This window comes from Camponotus floridanus, unplaced genomic scaffold (assembly GCF_003227725.1).
Source record: "Camponotus floridanus strain SB8 unplaced genomic scaffold, Cflo_v7.5 scaffold13, whole genome shotgun sequence".
Lineage (NCBI taxonomy): Eukaryota > Metazoa > Arthropoda > Insecta > Hymenoptera > Formicidae > Camponotus > Camponotus floridanus.
Genome location: NW_020229248.1, coordinates 680,638 through 697,068, shown reverse-complemented (window position 1 = coordinate 697,068; position 16,431 = coordinate 680,638). Strand labels below are relative to the sequence as shown.

At 34.7% G+C, this 16,431-nt stretch overlaps 1 protein-coding gene across 5 annotated transcripts in view; it reads right to left on the bottom strand.

The window, feature by feature from the left end:
* Positions 1–16,431, bottom strand: part of LOC105249375 (polypeptide N-acetylgalactosaminyltransferase 2) — a 216,551-nt gene that overhangs the window by 161,766 nt on the left and 38,354 nt on the right. For 2 of the 5 annotated variants that reach the window (XM_025406038.1, XM_025406037.1), the window contains exon 2: positions 7,621–7,705. The exons of 2 other annotated variants lie outside the window; for them this stretch is intronic. In XM_025406038.1, the coding sequence (XP_025261823.1) occupies positions 7,621–7,650 (30 nt within the window). In that variant the 5' untranslated portion in view covers positions 7,651–7,705. Of the gene's footprint in view, positions 1–7,615; positions 7,706–16,431 lie in introns of those variants that run through there. One more of the 5 variants, XM_025406039.1, reaches the window with a different exon arrangement.

The window sequence follows — 16,431 nt, the reverse complement described above, 5'->3', positions numbered from 1 at the left end:
TTATGAGAATTAAGAATTAATATAATGTTTCAAATATGATTATTTTTTTGTAAGTCGAACAATAAAGAAAACGTTTAATCGCATGCTATAAATTTTAATAATATTCCCCATCTAATGTGACATAACTGTGCGTCACTCCTGTAATTCGCAAATGAGACTTTAAAAGCTGTGTAATCTCAGCTATATATCTTGAATGAAAGAAATGCGTCCCAAACGGCGCTTAAGATGGGTAAGATACCGCCCCTTCATGATGTCTATCAGGAATGAGCACAGTCGGCTTACCGCTCTCTTCGTATTACAGCTTTTACACATAAAAACGGTTAACTTCCGTCGTCGCTTCCTTTTTCATTTTATCTCAGAGGGAGTTTTTGTCGAAATACTGACAGTTTCGCGCGATTTCGCAAAATGTCTCGCATTGAGAAATGCTCGTCATCTTCATGAAAGTCTCACGAAATCTCTTCCTTTTAATGCACGTCTTTCTTTCGTTCGTCTTCGATTTAAATTCTATTATCCGGTGACCTATTCGTAAAAATAGAATTGCCAAACTTGCGAGAGAAAATTTCTTTCATTTTCCATATTTAATGTAACGTGACACGCAGAAAGGGTTTGAATAAAAATTCATTTCGAGAAATAATATTTTTTTATCATTGCAAAAAGTTCAGTTTCTCTTACCTGATAATCCTCTCTTTAATCGAGAATTATCATATTAATATAACTTTATAAACGCATATAAAATACGAAGTCTTTTCCATAACTTTATAACAAGTTGATGGTTTCATATTAAAATAAAAAATAATTCGTTAGCGAAGTAAATTACATCAACGCTAATCATAGATCTCGCCGCATTAAAAGTCGACGAGAATGTCGCGAAACAACCGCCGCTAATTCCTTCATTTTCTACCAACGATATTAAGGTCGTAGAGCAAACTGCGGATTAATAATGTTAAAACGGGGTAAAATTAACTTCAGTTTATACGCTATTCACCCTAGAAAGAAGTACATGTATGCGAAACTCGTTAATGAAATTGACCTCGGGGGCTTGTCCTTGTAATTCGCCATTTATATTCTCCTCCCAGTGCAATTATGACATGTCTTAGTATTATCTCATTATTGCACGTTCATTTGCGGCCAATTATATATATTTTCTTTGTATTACATCAATTTAATACAGTAAGAAATTACATCAATTTAATACAGTAAGAAATTATCGACAATGTATCTACGCTTTCCTCACGCTTCGTGTATCATCACCGGGGATGCACAGTTGTAACAAGGTTTTATTACGTCCGCATGACATAATACTTCACAAGTAGATCGTGATTACATTCATCAGTAGAATATCGTCGAATGAAACGATGGAAAATATAGAATTACGCCGAATTAATGCGGATTCATTCGCTGGACGCTTTACGTTTAATTTTGGCAATAATACTCTCGAAATGCTTTTCACGAATTCGTCAAAAATATCATATTTGGTTAGCATAAAATTACTTGTTCGAAAATCTTGTACGCAATAGTATTGATTATGTGCAATTAAGCAGTTTAAAATACAGCTTCATCGTACAGCTATTTTCGCAATTGTCACTGCAGTTACACACAACTGCAGCAGTACATTTTTATTCAAACTACGGAATCGGAAAAATTACTGGAGCTCGCGTCGTCTTTTATGCTTTTCCATTCAAAAGACACCGGGACGCCTTTTTTATTCCGCGCAATCTTACGGGTTCACTAGGCAAGTGGAACGAGCTTCAATTTCTTGAAAATCAAGAATCCCGAACAAATGCGAGCATACGTAGCAACCGTGGAGAATTCTAAATAAACATCACAGGCTTTACTTCGTATTGCGCTAGAAATCGAGAAAAAGCGCTAGCTTTTTCCTCGCAAAAAGATAGTATCAAAAGGCGGACTCGTATCTATCGGAGATCAAAGAGGAGTATCAAGGATGGATTTAAGCTTCACGTTTTGGATAAGCAAGTGTATAAAGAGATCCAATCTCACAAGCTCTTTATATAATTTTATCATATATTTTATCATATATTTTATCATATATGCTGCTTTAAAAAGATTACCTTGATATATCCAAATTTCTATTTTACTTTTTCTACTTATCAAATTACACGCTTTATAAATTCAGTTAAATTCATCCTAGTAAATTACGTTACGCATTTTTCTCTCTCATATTGATTAAGATGAAAATTGGATTTCGCAAAAAGATTAAATCCCCCATTACGATGAATCCGGCTTGCCATGGTCTAAATATATGCCCTATATCGCGAGTCTCATAACTTTTGTGAGAAGCGAGAAAATTCGATTTCTCCGTTTCTCTTAATCTTGGCAATAACGCTAATGGAAATCCGCGGTGGATATCAGATGATTGCTCGCTATTTATCACTCGAAGAAGGTAATACAATATAATCAGGCAAATTTTTCTTTACTTTCTATCTATTTATCTAGGACACCTCAATTTCGACGTTCAAGCATCGACGAAGCTATCCGTTCTCATTCCGCCTCAATTTGCTCTTAATTAAATTTCACGCGCAAGTCATCGCCCGCTGACCAGACCACATGTGTGTGCATGACACACGGTCGCACAACACTGTCGTGACCCTGAAGTGGGTCGTCCGCGACCCTGAACCGGAACCGAGAACGAAAGTGATGGCTCTTCTGTGTCGGCTCGGCTGCCTTAAGCCCGTTTCACATCTCCGCACCGCGCTGCCGCAGTCGTCGGTACCGCAGTTGCGCAATCGCGACCGCGAAAGTACGCGGATGGAATATTCATAAAGCCACTAGTCCCGCGCAAAAGAGACAGAGAGAGAGAGAGAAAGTGAATCGTAACACCTACGGGGGAAGCCAAACTGGGTTGGCGCCAGATTCATATCCTTTTTCTTTGGAGATTTCAGCTGTCAAATTTCGTGTTATCTCAATAATATGATTTTGATCGGAGAAGAAACATGGGAAATATCGCCTACAAAATTATATTTTGAGTGCTGAACTCACGTTGTAATTTTTTTTAAGATTCTCTACTCACGATATTTTTGAGCAAAAAATTTAGAAAGACTTTACCGTTATAATGAATAAATATTTTATCGAAAAAAAGGAAGGTTGCGTTTTGCGGAATTCGTATCTGTAATGATGAAACTAATCGATATATTAAAATGAATACAATAAATTTACGATGAAAGTTCATTATGCGCAATTCGTGCTCTATTCGGTGCCATAAAATATTCCTATCTTAAAATTTAATGTCGAGAATAGTTCTTAAGAATTCAAATTTATAAAACCAAGACATAGATTCAGAAACTCGTTTCGTATTCGATATTAATCAATCATTTGGATCACTAGTGAATAATTCAAATGAGATTATTGAAGGCTTGAAATTGAATAATTTTATATCAATCATTTCTTACGCGTCTAAATTGAAGAAAGTATCATAAATATAATACGTCAGAAAAGGAGTAGAAATCTTATGGACATGATCATCCGCGTCATTATAATAAATTTTCATGCAATCATTCCCATATAAAACGCTCTAGGAAATCCCTATTGCGGAAAATGCGAAGCTATGCATTCTTTCGATAGATTGCTACGAGAGAGAGAAGATCCGTAATTTTTAAAAATTCATATGCAATAGTGAAGCTAAAATGATAAAAAACGTGCTCTTTCTAAGTAATTTATAATCAATAAAATTTACGTGTAATTAACGTGTTTTATTCGGTTGTATTTAATATTGGCTTTTCCCGGAAACAATTTTTTTGTTAAAAATTTCAATAGAGTAAAAAAAATCATAAAAAGTAAGTCTCTACATTAGTTACAATATTTTCTCTCCAAATAATCGATATGAGATCGACTTCTCTTTTTTATTCTATTATTTATTGGTATAAATAAGCCGGCCATAATTGCAAAATTAAAATACTAATAGTTTAAACGCAAGCATTTCTGTTCAAGCATGGTTATGAATATTTATATACATGTATTCATATACATGTGTCTAATAACAATTATATAAAATATATAAAAATTTGAAAATATATATAATAAAATAATAAAAAATTTAGAAATAAATTAAAAATATAAATATAAATATAATATATATTATATATATATATATATATATATATATATATATATTATGTATAACTTCTATTTATAAATTATTGGAGAAGAGAGGGCCTTGGGGCATATCTTTCGCAAAAATTGCGGTAAGAAAACGAACCGTTGTCGCGTGAAACGTGAAACTGCACTCTTATACTTCGTCGTGACGAATTTCACGGTAAATAAAGTACCGTCGAGCAGCAGCAAGCAGCATAGAATAAAGAATAAGGGAAAAAGATCTTATACAAAAGGAGGAGGGGTGTAAAATGTCAAGACAAGCCAGTCAAGACGATGCAACGTAGAATTTATAAAAAGATCGTTTGAACAACAGCAGCTCTTCCGTTTCAGTTAACAAAAATAAAAATTCAGCTAGAAATACGACTCGCGAATTTAAATACCGAGGGTGAGATTTGCCTGAAGTATTGCCTTAATTCACATTTTATCGTAACTTGTGAGCACAAAAATACATTAAAGTATTATTATTTGTTTCATTAATTCATAAAACAATTATCTATTGAAGTTATATTAAATAACGAGTCGCTCTGTTCTACTTCATTTGTTACTCATAAAAATTAATAATTAATAATTAACACAAACTGCCAATTATTAATTAAATGATTGTAGTCATCTCGAAGAAAGTACAAATGATTCCGCGAGTCATCTTGATCTCCCTCAGATAATAAATAAGCACAGTGTATTAAGTGTTACGAATTACAGTAATTATTCGTCGCAATAGCGGTTCAGGAAGAAGACGGATGGATGAAATGTCTATTATGATTATAGTAAAATCCTACTTAAGCGGACGCACTGACGCGTATAATTAAGACTAGCCGCCCTGACTCTTCGAAAATATGCATCCCGGCATACCTTCGCTTTCTGACACATCAGCTTCCGGAGAAATCGCTTGAAAAAACGAGATGGCGAGTAAGGAAAAAAAAAGAAGATCCGACAGAGATTGGCTGCTTGTTGTCGGAGCTCATACATCTTGCTCGTAGCGAAATTCCGTCTCCTTTTCCGGCGCCGCTAACTCGGGAAGAAGAAATGGGAAGTTGTACATATATCTTTCTCTCCCCCCTCCCTATCTCACCGAAAATTAATTGCATGTTGCGCGGAACGTAATTAGTAATTTTGTTCTAATTAGGGGAAATTATACTCCCGGGAGTACACAGAGAGAATGAGTGAGAGAGAGAGAGGGGGGAGGAAGGGAAGGACAGATACAGACAGAAAAGAGAGAGAGAGAGAAGCGAGGTTATTTATACACGACAAGCCGCGAATCGTACGAATGCAAAGGATTCGCTATAATTAGTTCTCAATGCGAGAATTAAACTTCAGAAAATTATATTAAGACGATAAAATTATTACGATGGATAACGTGAGTTGAATAATACTTATCACAATAAAAAAAAATTATCGAACATAACGATCAAAATATATGCATATGTATAAGTAAAATATATTGTCACACATATATTTTCACGATTAAACGATTTCACTTGAGATAAGTTGATTTAGTGAAGGAGACAAAAATGATAAATTATTGAATATGTTAAATTTAATAATATGAAATTAAATTTAATTATATGAAATTAAATTTAATTATATGAAAAATGAAATTAATAAATAATAAAATGAAATTAAATTTAATTATATGAATATGTTAAATTTAACATTTGATTTTCCTTATCTTGAACAAAGAAAGCGTCAGATTTGACACAATTTTTCTGCATATTTACGCGAGAGAACCTAATGTTTCCAGCGCGACCTCGGATAAAAAGACGCCCCACCGCGTAACTATGATTTATAGAACGTGGATGACGCTTGTAAAGCGGCCATTGTTCGGTACTTTTTGCAACGACAGCCTCCCCCCGCACGATTGTTCCAGCACGAAGGGTGCATACTATTTTGAGCACAGCCTGTCAACGACCGAAAATCGGTGAGAAGAGCGGAAAGGGGTGCTGATAAATGACCGGTATAAATGCGTGCGGCGCATTCGCGGCTATATAAAGGCACATTACTTCTCGATCTATGCCGCTAATTAAAGATAATTGCTTGCACGTGAGCGGTGATGTGTAGAAAATGGGTGAGCGATAATTATATGACGCGTCCCTAAGTCTATATAATTTGTGTAAAAATAAACTATAATTATTCTTGTGAACATTAAAGAGATGAGAGACACAAAGTTAAGACAAAATCATAAATTGGAAAAAATACTTTGAAAATTTTTACATAATTTAACATTATTGAAAACTTACAAGTGCAATAAATTATGATTTTATAATTTTTTTTAAATTAAATCTCTCTGTGAACGGCATAATGCGTATATAATTTGTAGATTCAATACTCATATATCATATTTTTGTGATAGAATGAGTATTCATTGGAAGAAGTAATAATGTACAACGTTTGCTGCACCTAAGTAACCTGCTGATATTCAAATTACGAAAGGACAAACAAAGTGAATCCGACAGGGAAAAGTAAATGTATCGCGCACACATACACTGCAGACTTCATCGAGTAGCTTTAATTAAACAGAATGTACCGGTAACGTATACTTGGCTATGGTCTTTGTTTTTTAATCCGCTCGTATAAATCTTTCGAGTATCTGTAGTCCATATTCCGTGATTTAAACGCATACAGAAGCGTGCCCATATATACGTACATACGTGAGCATTGCGCGGAACGCGTACAAGAGCACGATTGTCCTACGATTTGCAGCTAAAACGAAAGAGTCGGAGAATGCACTTGCGAGAAACGACCGGCGACGGTCACGTTGAATTTTAATCAAGTCGCTAACAGAAATAGCATTCGATTCGGTGGCCAATTCAAACTTTCCTATATTTTGCACAGGATACCGTCGACAATTGGCCAAAGTACTTCAGGGGGGACATACGTATTTGAGTAAGGGACAAAAATAGACGATCGAGATAGAAAAATCATATCGCGACAATCGCGTAGCGGCAAGAAATATTATTCCACGATTGCAGAAACATCCATCATTCAATTTTCGGAGGATATCGTTGCGCCCTATAATCCGAAATAAAATTACTTTTTTTTCTCTTCCAAACATTCGCGCGTATTTTGCATCGATGCACGAAAATATACATACAGTGGCGTAACTGCGTACAAAACGATGCAGATACAGAGCAATGCATATACATATACGTATACGTATCTATGTAGAGAATGTCGGCTTAACAAAGGCCGACGCGATAAATCTCTTGGTTACGAGGGGGAGTTAAAAATTAACCCGCTTGATGCTACCCGGCACCGCCCACCTCGTCTCGGCTATTTGTCATGATCTACGGTTTATTGTCCGAAAGGAATTTCCCAGCAAGGAAACTACGCGGGGAACACAACAAAGCGTGCATAAACCGTCGCACGGTTCGCGTCGCGGAATTTTCAGAATTCCTTTCGCGGGCGACAATAATGATCCCCCCGAATCCGGGGCAAAAATTCAGATGTGTTCCCTCACGAAATCCGAGAGCGCAATATCATCTTAAATGCAACGATATATATTTCTTACATTACCATAACTGCGATTCTACGGGACACGCACATCTCTCATACCGCATCTGCGAGGGAATTTTTGATGGCACACGTTCTTGCGGCTTACCTGAAACAAAGAGAGAAGGGAGTAAATTTATTTTCCGTCAAGTTTTCCTCAGGATTGCCGAACGAAGTATATACGTATATATTTCCTCTTTAAAATTTTTTGCGCCCCTGTTTATCGTAAAAATATTGCGCCTCTTGTGGATTTGCACTTCACCACTTTCGAGACAAGCGAGCCGTATATCAAAACTACCATCCTCGGTATCACTGGCCTTCTGACGTCCTTTTTCATTTCGCCGCACAAGCACCGTGAAAAGCTGTGCGTTAAAAATAATAAACGAGAATCTACCGCACAAACACACAGAGCGTCTGCGACGTACCATACCTCGAGATCTCTCCAGACCGGAAACACACTCGAAACCCCTTGATTTTTTTATTCTTCATTTTATTTTTAATAAGGAAGACTCTCTCGCGGTAACCGCAATTGCTCGGAAACGGCTCATAAAATTTTGAATTCTTTTTTTTCTGCCGATGGGGCGGGAGTGCTATTTAATCGTGATTAACGCGCGGCAGAGGCCGGAGACGAAATAAAATTAAAACGGAGAAATACTGCGCACTGCGGTAATTCGGCGCGTTTTCAGAGATATAGTCGCGCATATGTACATGTTATACACACACGAAGCCGCACTAAGCGAGCGTATCTCTCTTTCTGAATCACTTCGAGCTTTATCCGCCGCTATCCTTCTCGCTTTATTTCGCAGCGTCCTCCTCCTCGATCTCACCACTATTAGTTTCTCCCGCTGCACCCTGGAACCACGATAGAAAACTCGGTGAGCATTCGCAAGGAAGATACTGTCGCGGTCGCGTACATCTTTTTAGCCCGATATTTCACTCGGTGAAATATTTTTTCGAGGAATATCACGTTAACTGTATACGAGTGTCGAATGGTAGAACTGGGATAAAAGCGGAAGCCATTACGCATTCGTGCGATTAAATGAGAAAAAAAAAAACACGCACGCCTTTCGTATCGTGCAGTTGTTGCAGAACGCATTTGTCAAACTGCAGTACGCAAATAATTTAAATACGGAAAAAATCTCCGTATAAGCTCTCGTATTAATAGAAATTTGTGAAAAATTGCAATTCTTAAAAACAGACAATTTCCGATCAATATTTTTCTATTGAACTTTCCAAGATTTTTTTTTTTTTTATCAAACCTTCGTGATTTAATAACTTACTCCGATCAATTATCAAACTATTCTATTAAAAAAAGATTATTTGAACAATGCATCAAGTTTAAATTTCACACATTTATTTTAAGTCGAGGCATTTTTCGTATGATGCGTACTGTCGCTTCTAATTTCGCGTTCGCGATGAAAGCATTAATAAATAAAAAATACAAATGGACGGCGCAAAAACTTGCCTTATATCCGCGTATCGCGTTACGGCTATATCTCGTGACAGGAGTGCACCAGATATTCATATGACAGGAGTAAAAAATATTTTTCGAGGTGGAAAATCGAGCTAAAACGCGAAAGGTTTCTTCTTTTCAAAATGCATACATACGTAAAAAATCCTGCCATATAATACGTTTGACAAAAAATAAATTCGTGAAACATTGCGCGAGTAATCCTATAAAAACTGAGACTGAATGCGATACAAATCATGATCTCCGTAATTTCCCGATTGTATAAATTTGATTTCTCTAATCCAATACTACTTGGCTATAGTAGAAATAATAATGGATTAGTCGAAAATAAATTATATACAAGATAAAAACAAATATATATTAAATATATCAATCTCTTACGTTAATTTCTATTTACGACTAATAATCATGTATCTAAGTGTCATACTAATTTACTGTTTAGTAAATCTCTCCATTTTTCATTACGCATTTATGGAATAAAATAAAAAAATGCAACCGACTGCAATTCGGCGTAAATAAATCAAACCGCTGGTTCGTCTTCGCAGCTGCGCAAAAAAGGGAGGGAAATAGCAAAGTTGTTCATGTCTGCGAATGCAGCTGGCTCATTATGCCGCATGTTTACGAGTATGCACTAATGCTTTAACACTATAATATAATCGCCGGACGGTGAATCCCACCGAGGAGGGGAGGAGGAGGAGGGGGAGGGGGAGGTGTGAGAAAACACTGTGAGGTGAATCTCGACCGGACCAATTACGCTGAAACGTTGCTATACAATACTACACTACGAAATGCACACCCACGAACATCATGCCTGGAATTATGGCAGGTATTAAGAGCATTAGGAAGCTATTGTCGCGTGTGGACGTGCAATGTGCCATAGCAAATATCCGTGTAATTGTTCACCGGCGGATGATCAGGGATCGTCGAAGCTACCCTGAAACTTAATCGTGCGCAGGTGTACATTTCAGGCCGCGATATATGCGTTAAACTCTACAAAAAGGGGTATATATCTACAGCGAGATCCATACATTAGTGATTATACAAAATATAACGTACAAAATATAAAATAATCACATAAAAATCGGATACGTTAGCGAGAATTATGTAAACCGAAATTGTGGTAATTTTATCACCGAAGGAAAATTAAAGTGCTTAAATTCTGCATTACTATTATGGTTCCGCATAAATGTTGAACCCGCATCCATTTTACGGTCGCGCATACTAATTAGGATAATGAAGAATAAATTCTATACCAGACAACCAACTATATTTCGTTTATCCAACTATTAAAGTCGTGGTAGAAGGAAATATTAAACTTTTAACTCTAATACCCTTTAAGAAAATATTAACACATGACTGTACTTTCAAACTCGGGTCGTAATTTAATTCTGCCGAGCTCGTTGCCGCGTTCTCTCGTTCGTCGAGCTTTTTCTTACATTTCTCATTTAATTACGAGTCTTACATCAGAAACGGTGCGACCGATATTAAGCCGATCATCGTAATAAAGTCGAAGAAGGTACTTTGACGATAAAAAGATATATGGCAAGAGCTGATAAAAGTTTAGAACAGTATTTTCTCTTCTCCCCGTATATATCGGTCCCAGTTCCTTGAAAATTTCATTTAGGTAGCAATCATAACGAATCGGCTTTACGTTCATGCTTGAAAAGACGGTAATATATCCCAATACTATCGGTATCTGCGCGAAGGTAAAACCTCGTTCTTTACGAACAACATATTTCCAAGGTAATAAATTTAAACAGCACGATATACTGCAATACCTACAAAACGTATAATATTACTGTAAATATTGTCCGACAAATCGGGAGACAGAAATAGAAAATAAATAACAAATAAATATATAAAAATTTTGATGAATAGAACAGTTTTATTAATCAAGCGGAAAGCTTGGCGGAAAGTGAATAATTTTAATCCGTAACATCTGCGTTTTGCGATAAATATCCGGTTAAATAATATCCTCTCATCAATCATATTTTTTTTGCAACATGCCGATTTATAACTGCAGCATATTGTAAGCGCGAAACGAGAATCTCCTTTAAGAACACGTGTTATGTTATAAATAGAGAACTGCTAGAAGGAAGGGCGTTTGCACCGAGAAAAATAGCTTAGTTATGCGAAGGAGAGAAAGAGTGCGGAGAAAGAATCGAGAAAAAATATATGTGCGAGGACGTAGAATTGCTGAAGAGCAGCAAAGAAACGGTTCGCAGAGCAGACGAGTTACTTAACGAAGATTCAAAACTTTTCGAGAGCCACGGAAATATTCAGAAAGGGAAAATTAATGCAGGCCCGCTACACATACACACCAACATTGCAGCAACATTTTTTTTTCAAAAGCTAAACTTGGCTCAGAGACAGGTCTGCATTCGCGAAATCATAAATAGATCTCGTTATATTTAGAATTCAAGCGATTCCTTTTTTACAATTTATGTTAGAGAACAAGACGATATAATTTTTGTCAATTTAGGAATGTCATTAGTGTTTGAAGATATTAATTTATACATATAATTTCTTGATTAAAAAATTTAAATCAGCTTGATTAATTATTAATCAGCTTAATTAATTATCCAAATCAGTTAATTGTATGTTGTATAATTTTATTATGCAGCATTAAAAAATCCAATCTTCTTTTTATCAAATAGACTAGTTCAACCAGTTTCAAGTAAAAAATAACAATTATTCATCAAGCGCAAAAAAGCAAATACAATTTTGCGAGATATCACAATTGTTATCGCGAAAATGTTAAAGTGTAAAATTACCAAGTGCTCATACGTATTCTATAAAGAATCTCTGCTATTAATACGAGGCCGACTATCGCACCAGCAAGCAAATATACGGCAGCTGGCAGAAAGAAAAGTACAATTAAACCATACGTTGTCGGCGTGCACGTTTTGCTTTAATTAGTCCAGATTTCTCTTAGCTCTACGAAGAATACCAAAACGGCTTCAACCTCTTTGTCTAGTGATCTAATAAAGCCCTCGGCACGTTCATTCTCGGCGAAAATTTCTTCCGCTTGAAAATCAGTCGTTATCTCACGTTTTCTCGCATTGATTTCTCGCTACGGACTTCTCTAAGGGAAATCTAACCAAAGATATGATAGAGATATATTAAGAAAGCAAGGGAAGAATAAGCGAAACGAATCAGCAAACGATGAGAAGTAGTTTTTTCAATTTCAATAATATTAAATTTTTTTTTCAGAAACAATCCTTTTACAAGTACAACATTTTTAGTTGGAAATATAATAATTTGTAAAGAAATTTTTTTATGTACTAATTTTTATAATTTAATAATAGTGATTTTGTCAAGTAAGAGATCGTTTCGAACTATTCATATGTTGTTGGTTTGTAAATTTTTTACAACGAGCATTTTTTTTCGAGCACTTAAGTGTTTCGGAGATGCACTTTAAATGAAAGTTAAATGATATTTTCTCGATACAGTTTCCTTTGTGTATTAGTGATTATTTCTGCAACAAAATGTATAACAGTAGCATTTGGCATAAAAAAATATCATTATTTTGTATCATTTAATAAATATCGAGTTATTGTGTTTCTAGTCTAACATACATCTTAAAAAAAAAAAATATTATGTTTAGAAAAATACAGGACTAACTATTTAATCAACTTTAATCAGGAATTATTTAAGCATAAAATAAATACGCGGTAAAAAGTGCATAAAACAGTTTACTGAGAAGAAATTTCCGTCATAAAGTTTGTCGGTATCCCTTAATTGCTCGATGAGAAAAGCAAATAAACTTTGCAACGCTTTCTTTCGCTTTACTTGTCCCCCATGGCATTTTTATTTAAAGGAAAAGAAAGGCAATACACAAAGATGTATAGACATTGAACTCTTCTCATTTCCATAATATCATATACAGATGTATTCAAAGGCAAATCGATTACAATTATTACTGACTTTGATTGTTGTTAAAAATGTTTTCGGACCAATCGCAATTTCACTTTCATAATCATGAAAATATGTAATTTTCGATGATCAAATAGTTCTTTCAAATACATCCCGTTCATATGCATAATTTTCTTTTATATGTACTTTGATATACTTAATGAAGATTCATATTTTTTGGAGTCATTTTCAAATTTGATATGACTATCTGAATAAATGCAAAAATAATATCCATGGATATATATATATATATATATATATATATATACAGGGTCTACCAAAAGTGTGGAAACCCCTAAATATCTCGGAAAATATACGTTTTACAGAAAAGTGTTTCCAACAAAAGTTGTAGGGTTTAAGAAGATCTATATACTGATTCTATCAGTTTGACCTTGGATGGCGTCGTCAAGGTCAGGTCAAGGTCACATTGACTTTTTTAAATGACACCCCCTACATTTGATTGCATATTCTTATAGCTTAATTCAAGAGCTTTCCAAAACACTATAATAATGTTCATTTTTATTAAGTACTTTGCGAGTTATGAGGGTTGAAATAATTTCTTAATTTTACATAAACCATAAAATATCTAGTAAACCATTCATTTTTCGATTATCTTACCTTCATACTTTTATGTACAAAATAATGAAAGGAATCAATTGGTGTAAAGAAAACATACAGTTGTTTTTAAGAAAAAATATGGAATTGTTAATTGCAAATTACATATTTTTTCTTAGAAACAACTATGTGTTTTCTTTACACCAATTGATTCCTCTCATTAATTTGTACATAAAAGTATGAAGGTAAGATAATCGAAAAATGAATGGTTTACTAGATATTTTATGGTTTATGTAAAATTAAGAAATTATTTCAACCCTCATAACTCGCAAAGTACTTAATAAAAATGAACATTATTATAGTGTTTTGGAAAGCTCTTGAATTAAGCTATAAGAATATGCAATCAAATGTAGGGGGTGTCATTTAAAAAAGTCAATGTGACCTTGACCTGACCTTGACGACGCCATCCAAGGTCAAACTGATAGAATCAGTATATAGATCTTCTTAAACCCTACAACTTTTGTTGGAAACACTTTTCTGTAAAACGTATATTTTCCGAGATATTTAGGGGTTTCCACACTTTTGGTAGACCCTGTATAATAAAAATAACTATAAAAAAATAAAAAATATATAATATATTAAATAATATATCTACACATTTTTTTAATATTTACGAGAATATATATTTTAAAATATTTATATATTTTTTAAATGTCTACAAATTTTAAAATATCTTTTTCTATCAAAATAAATAATTAATTAATTAATATCCTCTCTTTGATTTAGATTTCCTTACTGCAATGGTATTACAAAAGCCTATAAAAGACAATTTAGTGATAATATCGCTTAAGGCGAGAACTGCTCGGACAGTTTATCGTGATATAGTCTACTTTATAGGCTAACGCGAAGCATGATGGCGCCGAAATGCATCAAGGATGGAGTGACATTTCGGAAATTAACGATTTCTAGTTGCTGACAAAGCCGGATTTATAGACTGAACCCGTGCGCTTAGGTGTTTGGGGTATCGAAATTGGCCGCTTTAATGAACCCCCGGACAATCCTCTATCTAACCCGCGTCGTATACAATGTACATACGTTACAGCCGCAAATTCAGTTCCGCAACGATGCCGATTTCTGAACAGGACAACGCGCGTGTAATTTCGACCCGAGTGCATATTCTCGAGAACACGTCATGGCAAAGATGAACTGACAGACTAAAAGCAGAATGCACTAATATATATAAGATATTCTTTTTCCAGATTTGATTAGTGTTGTTTCTTTTGATACCAAAGAAACATAAGCGTAAATCTACATAATGTACCGTGCATACATATTATATATATATATATATATATATATATATATATATATATATATATAACGTAAATAATAAAATATATAACGTAAATAATAAAATAAATAATAAAAATAATTTAATATCGCGTGAAATTAATATATGTATATATTTATATAACTACTATAATATATTTTTATCAAAAATAGTTTCGATTAAATTTTTTTAGGAAAAAAATACTCTTGTTCCTATGGAATACAATTAGGATAATACAGGTGTAATTTCATAGTAATTCAATTCTGTTTAAAACAATTCTGAGGAAATCGTTTTCTTATTAAAATAATTCTTCCGTTATATTCGTTTAAAAAATAATTATAATGAAAAAAATACATGAATAAAATCGGAAAAAATAATAATACTTGTTATTAATAAGACGAATAATGATGGAAATCGAATTTATATACGTACAATTAAACATATTGAATATTCCATAAGATTGCATTACATTTATGCATAATAAAATATTTCATAATGCAATTATAATATTTTATAAATTCTCTTATATCAGATTCCTTTGAAATTTCCTTCGCTACTTATGTATGTAGAAAATCTCGACTTTCTGATGTCCACGATCTCGCATAAAGTAACAGTTCCCGCAATTTCCGGTTACTTAGCCAGCCCGTACGCTTTTGCGACGCGGTGAAAAAGGGCCGCGTGAACGAACGGACGGACAGATGTACGAACAAACTCACGTATCTTTATACGTACGCCATCGCTTTGTAGAACAGCATGGAAACTCCGTTGGAATCTACAACTTGATGAGAGAAGGCGAATCGAGTCGAATTAACGACGCGTGCTTATGCACCGACCGACCGGCGCATACATATGCAGATTTGCGTTGAAGACCGTGCAAAGGCTGAGGGATCCCTCGCATGCCGGTTATAGACATTAACTAAATATTTGGACGGGTAGAGAACTGCACGCGAGAATATCTAGGATTAACCTCCGGCGATGGTACGTTAACGCGATGCGGAAGATTGCTTGCGCGCAGAGGTGCAATGCAGAGGAGATGGACGATGGGCGACGAAGGATTCAACCAAGAGAATGACAAACTGACTGGAAAAGCAGAGACTCCGATTCGAAATTTAACGATGAGATGCTAATCGTGCGCGTTCGCCAACGATTTAGGTCGTATTTGCAGAATAGAAAAAGGAGCAAAGAGATGACTTTATTACTCGCGTGTACAAATAAGAGCATCTCTTGGAATCTTTTTCTAACATTTTTCGTATTTCCAACAGTGTAGATACAGATCCATGTACTGCAATTTACAACGATAATTAAAATAATAATCAAAACTAAATATATCGATGGAATATCAGTTTCTAATAACACGGCATATTGACAAATTCAATAACTCTATTAAATAACGGACATGTTCATTAAAGTATCGCAGAGCGCTGGTTATATCAACGCCAAATCTGTTATCGTTGACACCACCGTGATGGATCAATCGAGTGTCCGCTAAACGTGGAAACTTAAATAAACGTGGAAATTTAAATCAAACCAAATGCTATCGTTCAATTAAATAATACTATACAAA